The sequence below is a fragment of the Lagopus muta genome, chromosome Z (genome assembly GCF_023343835.1).
Source record: "Lagopus muta isolate bLagMut1 chromosome Z, bLagMut1 primary, whole genome shotgun sequence".
NCBI lineage: Eukaryota > Metazoa > Chordata > Aves > Galliformes > Phasianidae > Lagopus > Lagopus muta.
In genome coordinates, this window is record NC_064472.1 from 55,311,328 (window position 1) to 55,322,870 (window position 11,543).

General features: G+C 42.6%; 1 protein-coding gene across 5 annotated transcripts in view; it reads left to right on the forward strand.

The window, feature by feature from the left end:
* Positions 1 to 11,543, forward strand: part of LOC125686714 (PH and SEC7 domain-containing protein 3-like) — a 116,966-nt gene that overhangs the window by 91,727 nt on the left and 13,696 nt on the right. For all 5 annotated transcript variants that reach the window (XM_048931049.1, XM_048931048.1, XM_048931047.1 and 2 more), the window contains 3 exons: positions 1,168 to 1,325; positions 2,211 to 2,355; positions 5,814 to 5,957. In XM_048931049.1, coding sequence (XP_048787006.1) covers positions 1,168 to 1,325; positions 2,211 to 2,355; positions 5,814 to 5,957 — 447 coding nt within the window. The remainder of the gene's footprint in view (positions 1 to 1,167; positions 1,326 to 2,210; positions 2,356 to 5,813; positions 5,958 to 11,543) is intronic.

Here is an 11,543-nt window from a genome sequence, read left to right on the forward strand (position 1 = left end):
CCATTAATTCAAAACGTGCATCTTAAGCAGCTTTTCTCCAAGAGAAGTACCTTGCTGGGTGTTTAAGCTAATGCTGTCCCTGCTGTATGATTTGTGTCCTGTACTCTGTTGTCCACTAAACTCCATCTCATAACTCTTGTGTTCAAGTGAAGGGATCAATATTTATGACACCTGCAGGGAATTACTTTTTTGTTTTGCGGCCATCATACTAGCTCGCTTCAGGTGACACTGATGTCTGGTGAAGTCGTAGTCATTTCAAAGGAAAGATGTAGAATCAGTTGCTGGCTGCTTTCCTTGAGAAACATTGTACAAGACTGCTCATGATTAACTTTTCCTTAAAAAGCTTCTGGCTTTTCTTATATTCGGGAAGCCATTTGTAGTGGAGTGTGCTTTAAATTGAACTTCTGGCAACGCAATTATTGTGCACTTGCCCAGCTCCTGTTGCTCAGGAGATCAAACACTGCTCCCAGCAGACAACTGCAAGACAGAGAAGTTTGACTCACTGTTTTTATTATTTGCTGGGAGTGGTACCGTGTTGCAAACCTGAACAATCCTGTGCTTGCCATTTGCAGATCCTGCTCAGAAAAGGTATTCCCTCCTGTGGGTCATACAGATCTATGCTTCCAAAGGGGTTGTGTAATGTGGTGTAACCAGAACCTGGCCTGTTAACCCCAGGGATTTTTATTTTTCTTTTTTTTTTCCTTTAATAAAGACTAAAGATAGATATGGATTGTAGAAAATGTGCAAAGGAACTGTGTGATGGTGCTGGATCCATAAGGCTGTTAGTGTGTTGGCAGACCAGCCATTTCTAGGTTTTCTCTCTAGCATCATAGCAAAAGAGAGATTTAAAGAATGTTGCTGTATTTGCTTTGTGGAGATTGGTAGGGTGACTTCTACACTGTTAAGGACAAGTAGAGCTGTGGAAATTGAGAACTCCAGCAGGAATAAGTAGTTGAGTAGTGGAGATGGAGAGCTGGCCGTGAAGGATTCCTGAATTGAGGACAAATAGTCCACTGCTGATTTGGAACTACTTCTCTTCCTTTTGGAGAGACCACGTACTTTAATAATGATTTTCATCACTGTGCAACAAGGTTTTTCTGTAGATTAAGGGAAAAGGAGTAGCACGTGGAGAAATAAGGTGTCATTTTTCCTTGCTAATTTCTGTAGGATGAGTACAAGCCAGAAAAGGCTTTGTCGGAGGAAGATCTGAAGAATGCAGTTAGTGTGCATCATGCACTGGCATCCAAGGCAACAGACTATGAGAAGAAACCCAATGTCCTCAAGCTTAAAACAGCAGATTGGAGTGTCCTGCTTTTTCAAGCCCAGTAAGTGCTCTCTTCTGATTTGTGCCAGTAGTTGAGGGAAGAAGGCATTTCTAAAGGAGGGTTAAATTCATGCTTGGACAGGTTAAAGCAGAGGCTTAAAAGGTTCAATCTGTTTATATGATTAGAAATAAGATTAAGTAGTGATATGATTAGAGTGCACAAGTAGTTCATGAGAAAGAAATATCAGGTTTTAAGAGGCTTTTTAATCTAGCTGAGAAAGGCATAACAAGATGCAGCAGCTGGAAGCTGAAGCTGCAGGAAATTCAATTTGGAAACAAGGCACAAACTTTGAACAGTCAGAGTGATTAATCATTTTAACAGATGACCGAAGGCAGTCTTGGATTCTGTCTCCTGATGTCATCAGGACTTAGCCGGATATCTTTCTAGAAGATACACTTCGGTTAGAAACAAAGTTAGTACTTAATACAAGAATAATTTGATTAAGCTCTTCAGGCTGTGATATGCAGACAGAACAGATGACCTTCTTTTGGTTTCTGGCATTGAAAACTGATGCACAGGTTTTTTGCATTAGCCCTTATCTACCAAGATCCATATAGAACCTCCTAGAGATCTTAGGAGATCTTATCTGCAGAACAGATGAAACTTAAGACAAATGTCTGAATCAGGGCGTTGACTGCCTCTGTTCCTTGTTGCACTTGGTTTGGAATAGGAAAAGATGCATGCTAGGGTGAGTTATGGACTTACTCATGAGCTAACCTGTGAATGAGGCACCTAAACTAACTGCTCTCAAAAGACAGAAGACTCAGCAGACTCTAAAACCTGTTCAACTCTTCTTACTCTCACTTTGAAAGTGCCAGTGGAAGGGTAGGAAAGAGGGAGAGGAGGCCGAGTCAACAAGTGCTTGATATGTGTTTTTTCCTCCAGGAGCCAAGAAGAAATGCAGACCTGGATCAACAAGATTAACTGTGTGGCAGCTGTCTTCTCTGCACCACCATTTCCAGCAGCAATTGGTTCCCAGAAGAAGTTCAGTCGGCCACCCCTGCCAGCCACCACAACAAAGCTATCTCAGGTGAGTTGTTGTCTAGAGGGTTGGTAATGGAGATTGTTCTTGACTGGTGGGAGTCTGGAAAGTGGTCCCTAACTTTGTTTTGCTCCTGTCAACAGTAGTATTTCTAGGAAAAACAGAACATCTGCTAGGAAGGTAGATCTGTTTGTTTCCTGATTCAAGATTCTGAGTAGAGAGAACGAAGAATTAAGTTGGCCCAAAGAGGACATTGAAAAAGCATTTTGCTCCCCAGTCCAAAGGGAAAATCAGAAAACACTACTGAGTGCTGCTCCGTTATTCCCTTTGTCTAAGCTTAGAGGGACAGTTTGAGATATGGTGCTATCTGGAGCCTTTCAGCAAACAGGGAAGTCATGGTTCAAACATGACCTGTGGTTGTTTGACCTCATAGTTGTTTGAATCCCCATCTCTGGAGACAGTCAAGGTCAGGCAGGACAGGATCTGAGCAACCTGATCTACCTGTCGATATCCTTGGTCTTTGCAGAAGTGTTGGACTAAGTGACCTCTAAAATTCCTTCACAACTCAAACAATTCTATGATTCTATGAGGGAACATACTTGAATATATATTCCTCTATATTTCTGATGAAAATAAAGAGTCACTACTGTAACCAGTACCAGATATGGGATTTTCATCCCATGGGTATAGTCCTGCAAAGGACATTTCAAATACCATCAAACTGGTGTTATTTTTGTGAGTGTGTTTATTACCACTGATTTCAAAGGAAATAAACATATTTCTGATTATTTGGATTATTGCAATGGTTGAGGGTGAAAGATGATTCATCAGGCAAATATCAATTTTATTTCTCCTCTAATACTTTTCTGGAGGTCCTTATCAGCTGAGGAAGTTCTTTTCATATGTTTGTTAACTGTCACATGAACATCCTTGGTGTTCCCATATGATTATGTAAGCTTTTACGTTCTGCAACAACCTGTGTCAGGGAGTTTCATAGCTCTGATACTTCTTGCATGAACAAACATCCCCTGCTTCTTTCAACCTGGCTGTGCCTGATGCTTGCACCTGTAGCTCTGTGTACTTTGATGTGATACATGCCTGCAATTTCTCCTGCATTGGCAGCAACCCACTTCTCATTGCATTGATCAGGTGGCAGAAGGGAGAGATCCCAATTGTTGGTATATAATTTTATGAGTAAGCTGCTATAACTTTTTAAGTCATCTCCTCATGCTGGATTGCTTCTTAAATGCATTTTTGCCATCTTCATAGCCTAGCAACACTCCCTAGAAACCATTATCTCATGATCTGCATTTCTCTAAGGGGGTGTTTTTTATGTCGCCCCTGCTTTTTCCTGCTCTGTGGCAGTAGCCTTTCTTCTTACGATGTGGTGACCGACTTTCCATCTTCTATTCTGGGTTAAAGTTTAAATCATGTCTCATACAGGATAATAATAACTTGTCCTTTTGCTCATGCATACTTTTTTATATATACTATCTGGGGTTTCAATAATTTTCCCCCAGACACACAAAAAAAGCATTTTTACTCATTGTTCTGTGTGATTGTTCCATTTAGCACATTGTTTCCCAGTCTCCCTGTTTCTATTTAATCTGGAAAGAGATAAAATAGAACACAGCCCTGTGGTTTGTGTCTTGAAGAAAGGGAGGCACAAAAAGTGGAATAAGATAAGCTGTTTTAGCTAACGGCAGAAGAATGTTAACTGTTCAAAGCAGATAAATTCAAAGACAAGCAGAGGCATGTCTGCTTTTATCTGTCAGTGTGGAAAAGCTGCCAGCGGGCTGCTTCTTATTTGGCAGACAAAAAAATATGAATTGTCAAATGCCTCTGGTTGCTGTTTAGGATTCTGTGGGCTGAATCATGATGCACAGTACTTCTTCAAGGGGCCTCTTCCTGGTCAGGCAGAAGATGCAGTGGAAATGTAACATAGCTGAGGGAGGGAGGATGGATATGACAATTTCCATGCAATCATTGTACCAACTTTGCTTTTAATGTCTGATCTCAGTTAGCCTGGAGGGATGTGACAAAACTGTGTATAAGGGAATGCCAGTGTAGAGGATTTAGTAACTTTGTTTTCCTTTTTTCCTGGGGATGTGAATATATACACAAATACACCAAAGGGCTGCTGCCCTAGAAATTACAATTGCCAAATTAAGAGCTTCTCAAAGACCTTCTGTCATCAGAGTAGAGAACCCGCTGCAATAGGATGTCCCTGAGACCAGTAATTTAGCACAAAGAGTGGTTAGACATTACGGAAAGAACAGTGAGTTCATGATAGTTCCTAATAGCAACAGCAATTTCTGGAAGCCAGTAGGGATCAGTTTGAGCCTACCCATGTATAAACCAAGGCAAATTACCCACTTATTTTCTTCTACAGTCTTCTTGGAAAGTAAAAAAGTGAAACACAAGATTAGCTGGGGCTCAGCTATCATCCTATGTAGAAGTTTTTCCCCTTTCTGCACTTTTCTGCAGCTCAAATTATGTGAGCTGAAAGGCTTAGTCCTTGGTGTTACTCATAGTGCATTGCAGTTATGTCTGAGATAGACTTGAAGCTGCAAGCTGCACATCCACACCACTAGGACACTACTGGCAGCAGTCCTCTCTTCTGAGGCTGGGTAAGTGTCTAGTAACTGAGCTAGGTGTTACCTGCTGTTATGACTGACTAGATCATTAAGGTCTGCACAGTAGTATCTATATTTTGGATTTACCTAAATCAAACCTAGTTTTAAATCCAAGCATAGAGATGGCCAGAAGGCCATGCAGCAGGAGCTGGAAACCTTCTGAGCTGAGGGAAGGTTAGCTGACAGATGGACTGGAGGAAGTGAGTGGGCCTGGGATTATGATAAAGGAAATTAGAAAGGAGAGAGTAGCAGCTCTTCACTCTTTCCAACTGCACAGTGGGATAAGCACTAGTAAGCAGCTTAGTAAAATGAGATACCTTTTTAGGAGAGAGCAGCCCCTCTTCTTCTGGACGCATTGCATTGTTCTGAACAAATGAAAGCCACAGACTGGAGAGCATTTGCTAGTGTAGAAACGTAAGGAAGGGCTCTGATGCCATATCCTTTCTGTCCTGGAAAAAACTGCCTATGTATTGCAAAGACCTGAGGCAGGGTCTTTGCTTTTCTCATTCTGCCCTTGGTCCGACTCCATGTAACAGCCTTAATTAATTTGCCAAAAAATGTATTAGAGCAGAAGTGTCATGTTGTCAGTAACGCTCTGCAGCAAGCTGCTTCCGTTGCTCTCAGCAAGGCAAGGGATGACAAGTTTGCTATCTTTCCCAGTGGCATCTGCTCACTGCTGAGTTTTTCTGCAAAGTTGGCCACTTTACTTGGATGCCTTTGAGAATGCTGTTGGGGACAGAACTTTGGGAAAACAGGTCTGATCAATCTAATTAAGATTATTTAAGATAAAGCAAACGTTCTCTTTTAACTTTTCTTTACTGATTGAATGTTTTAGATTCTATAATTTATGTGCCTAATGTGTTTCTGAAGGATGAACAGCTGAAATCCCATGAAGCTAAGCTGAAGCAGATCTCCACTGAACTTGCTGAACATCGCTCCTATCCTCCTGACAAGAAGCTCAAAGGCAAGGAAGTAGATGATTACAAACTGAAGGACCACTATCTGGAATTTGAGGTATGTATGGGAAACTTTATTGCTTTTACTTTTTGTGTATGGATGAGGCTGGTTTCATACTTCTAATATAATCCTGTAGTTCTTCAATTTTCACCTTATTCCAGTAAGGACGATTTCTTTCTCAACAAAAAAGTCACAGTGGTCCCAGAAGTCTAGATATGGGTCCTCCTTTTGATAAAGACTTCCTGTGACCTTGGCTGTGCGCTTCGCTCCTTATCTGTAAAATGGAAAAATGTGACCCTCTTTGCCTCTTTTATCTTTTTGAAAACATGACAAGCTTTTTAAGCAGGAGCTGTCTCGTGTTGCAAAGCCATGTGTTGTCCAGAGTGATGGAACTTTACTGTAGCACTGCATTGATGTCATTGCATATGGTGAGTTTGAGATGTTTTGTTCAAGGAGTGTGGCTGGCCAATTTGCTTTTCTACATTCCACATATCTGAAATTATCTGACCAACAGTCAAATGAGGAAGTGGCTGATAAGCAAAGGGTACACAGTGATGTGAACAAGAGAGACTTCATAATCAATAAAAGAGTCATCTCACATATAGCACATAATTAAAGCAGAGATATAATTAAAGCAGAGTCATCTCACATATAGCACATAATTAAAGAAGTGCTCATAGAACAACATTATAAGGAAAGCTTTCATACCCTTCTAGGGCAAGGAGAAGGAATTAGAGGTCTGTGCTGTTGCAGGGCTACAATCTCATTGAGACTGGAGAGATTCAGTAGGGTAGTTCAGACAACAGAATGCTGCCATGAATGGATACAGGCTTTTTAGGAAGGACAGGCACAGTGAAAATATCTTTTATGTGATTTTGCTGCTCACTCACACAAAGCTTTGCTGAGAGTTTGTGGATCAGTATTAGCATGTGGAGCAAGACAGGTGGCATTGTATTGTCTGTCTGATAGGGCACTTTCAAAGATCTGCAAGAAGAGTTGTGCTTGCAGGCCCTGGTCCTCCTGCAGAATTTTGACCACCTTATTATCCACTTAAGAGACAGCACAGCAGGGCACAAGCAATCCAGGAGGTTTCTGGAGTGCATCAGCAACAACTTCCTAATGCGGTGATCAAGCAGCAGTCAAGGAGAGACACTTCTCTGGACCTTTTGTCTGAACAAAAAAGAACTCAGGCACATGAACTTTGGGGACAACCATGGCAGCAAGTTGCTATGAGATGTGGACTTCATGATCCTGTAAGGAGAAGTTAAAGCAAAGAATAAAATCACAACTGTGAGCTTCAGGTCTGTTCAATGAACTGCTTGAAAGAAACCTACGGGATGCAGCCCTCAGGGGGAGAGTGCTCCAGGAGAGCTGGTCAGTTTTTAAGTATCACCTCTTCCAAGCTCAGGAATGTTCTGCACTAACAAGCAAGAAACCAAACAGAGGTAGCAGAGGCCTTTGTGAATGTAGAAGCTGCTCCTGAAAGTGAAGTACGTGGTGGTGGAAGCTGTAGAAAGTAACAGTAGGAATTTAGAGATACTGTTCAAATATCAAGTTTGTGTTGCTGGTTTTAAGGAAGCCAAAACCTATGAGGAGTTGAATTTGGCAAAATGTAGTAAGGTCAAGAAGAAAGGTTTCTGTAGGCACCTTAGCAGCAGAACAGCCAGGGAACGTATGGGTCCTAGTTGGAGCCTATAATGGAACAGCAGACGTGGTCGCAGTGGACAGAGAAAGGTCAAAGTAGCCAGTATCTTCTTTGTCTAGATCTCTATTGGTAAGACCAACCTTCACCCATTGCAAGTCCCTGAGCCTAGTGAATAAATCTGGAGCAAGAAGCCCAGTGAGTAAATCTGGAGCAAGGCAGATTTATGTACTTAGGAAATTATATAAATTGGATAGCACACAAGTCTGTGGAATCTGATGAGATTCACCCAGGAGTGGAGTTCTCAGGGAGGTGAATGATGTAAATGGGAGGCCATTCTCAATTACCTTTGAAAAATCATGGTGACTAGGAGAGGTTTCTGAGGACTGGAGGAAAGTTGATGTCATTCCTGTTTCAAGAAGAGCAAGGAAGAAGGCCCAAAAGACTACGGGCTGGCCAGATTCTTCTCTATCCAAGAGAGACTGGTAAAGTAAATTCTCCAGGATACCCCTTCCAAAAAGACTGAAGACAAGAAAGTGACTGGGTGTAATCAGTTTTTGTTTATGAGGGAGAAATCACCATCATGTGAAGAGAGAACAGTGGAAATGGTTTATCCTGACTTTAACATAGATGTTGTTGTTACCTTCTTTCATATCCTTAGATAATCTGATAATGAGTATTCTGGGAAAGTGGGCAGTGAGGTGGCTTGGAAGTTGATGGTCAAACGGTTATGATCAGTGTTGAACACATCAGTCAGTTGTGCACAGTCAGGCCACACACTTCTCCTCCATGGGGGTGTTTTGCAACTTTCTTTTTGCAAAAGGAAAGTGAGCTATCTGAACATGCAGAATGGGAGCTTTCCACCAGTTTTGTGATTTCCTCACGTTCCCTTCAGAACAGAGTGCTGTCAATGTCGTGCAAGGAACTGGTAGCAGACCTTGCTGCATGAGGTCCCTGCAAAAGGGCAAGAGGCAGGTGAGGAGGTATTTTATACTCACCTCTTTCAGGCAGAGCCTGCTGGCTGACTACACCACTCATCTGTGTACAAAGGGCCAGGCTGATACATCCCCAGAAGAATTGCAGAAAGGACCTCTTAGTTCCCAAGGAAGCAACATAGTCCCATTAGGGACGAAGAAGCCAAATTTATTTTCTTCGGGTCCTTGTAATTTTTCCTCAACTGCCTCAGATTCCGTCATTCTTATTCCTGATGTGGTTCCTGATGTGGGGTTTCCCTGTGAGTTGGTGCGACCAAGGAGTTGACTGTTCCTTGTTCAGGGATGTGCCTTCAAGGATTTCTCCCTACCTGGTGTCTTTGCTTCTTGAAACCAAGCAAAGAGCATTTTCTCTTTTCTTGTTGACTGAAGAAGTACTACTCCAGATTATGATTGTTCAGTATGGCAAATATATGAGCAAGAAATCTTCTGAGTGCTGTTAGGTGAGAGGTGAAACTAGGAGTTTGATGGATGGCTGCCTTATCTCTTCTTTACATGCATTCAGGCTGCAGAGATAACTACTTTTAATTTTTGTGCTGTATTTTCTTGACAGAATTTTCTAGATTTTTTTTTTTTAAAAGGAAATTTCCACCAAATTGAATACTTAGCTTCAAATGTCAGAACATTAATAGAGCAAGTTTGGAGCTGAAGTCTAATGAGAAGCTTCCAGATGCATTGCTTAATTGATATAGAAATGGCAAACACGCATTATCCAGCACAAAGTGGCCACTGATGAAAGTGCAAGGCAGAAACTAGTCCTTGTCCCCTAGTGTTGTTTAGTGCACCAACAAAAAGCAGAATTCCATATGGTGGTAATGTCTCCCCCACCCTTGATGAATATTATACTGATACTAGCCTTAGAGCACTTTATTGGCTTCTTTTTTTGCACCGATGTCCCATGTATTTCACGATGAATCATCCATCAGCCCAGTGCATTGTCTGAATTCTGCTTGCTGTTTCTACATTTCCTTTTATATTGTATGACACATCTTATCTGCTTAATGTGTTTGTCTTTCGCATTGTGGAGCTGGAGCTCCAAATATGGAATTTATAAGAATGCCTTTTCTTAATTTACTTTTTAGGTATATTCTACCTATTAGGTCTTGTTTATTCAGAGGGCTCTCTGGAAACACTGTCACATTCTCTCATGTTTTGTTCTTTATATTCTGCTCTTCACCGTAGTTATCAAGCTTTTAGTCTTTCTGCCCTCAAATAGGTATTATTACTTGAACTTTTATTATGAATTAGAAGAATTTTCACTAAATGCTTTTTCCTTTGTCAGGAACATAACAGTTTGGCAGCTGTTTTCAATGAAAATGCTTACACCCTCCTTCTCTGGCCCACAGCCCACTGAGTTCACCTTGATTACAATGCTTGCTTACAACCTTAGTGGTTTTATCAGGGTCAGGCTGTTGAACAAATGCCAGAAAATGGGTTGATCAGTTCTTAGCACCTCCTGCCACAGCTAATGTGTTAGAGGCCTTGCAGTGACCTTTCATTAATCTACCTTCTTTTTGTTGGTTGCCAAGGTGGTCTGTGCAGAAAGATGTTGTCACAAAAGAACAAAAGCTTCACTTCAGATGAGAATCCAGAGCAAGCAGGAATGGTTCGTGTAAAGCGAACCTCTTCCATACAAAAAATGCAAGTGTTTGGACAGAGAGCAGCTTTTATTGTTCTTGTGAGTTGTCCTGTCTGGGGAATGTGCCCTGCTGCTCTCTCATCTACTCCTTCTTAAAGTGTGACATCTTCTCAAGGGCTCAAAGGTAGCCAAACTGGTAGAGTCTGAGCTTAGATGGGCTTGGCTTTGATTTCTGCCCCTTGGGCTAAAGCCAGAAAAGCAGGACCCACTGATGGGAATGGAGGGTTGCAAGGGACAGCTGTAGCCATACAGGTAAGGATTTTTGTTGTCCCTTAGTTCATTTTGCCACACACTATATCCATTTATTTCAAGCTTACGACCCATTACAAGTGGTGTCCCCCAAGGGTCGGTACTGGGGCCCATCTTGTTTAATATCTTAATTGATGACCTAGATGAAGGGATTGAGTGTACCCTCAGCAAGTTTGCAGATGGCACCAAGTTGGGAGATAGTGTTGATCTGCCTGAGGGTATGGAGGCCCTTCAGAGGGATCTAGATAAGCTGGATTGCTGGGCTCAGGTGAATGAGATGAGGTTCAAAAAGGCCAAGTGCCCAGTCCTGCACTTTGGCCACAACAACCCCATGCAGCGCTACAGGCTTGGGGATGAGTGGCTGGATGTGTGTGAAGAGAAAATGGACATGGGGGTGTTGGTTGATGCTCGGCTGAACATGAGCCCACAGTGTGCCCACGTGGCCAAGAGGGCCAACGGCATCCTGGCCTGCATTAGAAACAGTGTGGCCAGCAGGAGCAGGGAGGTGATCATCTCCTGTACTCAGCACTGGTGAGGCAGCACCTCGAGTACTGTGTTCAGTTTTGGGCCCCTCACTGCAAGAAAGACATTGAGGCCCTGGAGCGTGTCCAGAGAAGGGCAACGAAACTGGTGAGGGGTCTGGAGCACAAGTCTTATGAGGAGCAGCTGAGGGAGCTGGGATTGTTCAGTCTGGAGAAGAGGAGGCTCAGGGGAGACATCACTGCACTCTACAACCTCCTGAAGGGAGGCTGTGATGAGGAGGGGTTTGGCCTCTTGTCCCAGGCAACAAACAGGATCCGAGGAAATGGCCACAAGTTGTACCAGAGGAGGTTTAGGTTAGACATAAGGAAGAACTGTTTCTCTCAGAGAGTGGTCAGGCACTGGAATGGCTGCCCAGGGAGGTGGTGGAGTGGCTGCCCCTGGCAGTGTTCAAGAGGCGCCTGGATGAGGAGCTGCGAGATATGGCTTAGTGCTTGTGGTAGCAGTGGTAATGAAAAGATGGTTGGACTTAGGTGATCTTGCAGGTCGTTTCCAACCTTGTGATTCTATGATCCTATGTTTTCTGTGAGCACACAGTGTCTCAATACATATGAGGTGACTCAGTGTGGCTAAGGTCAGAA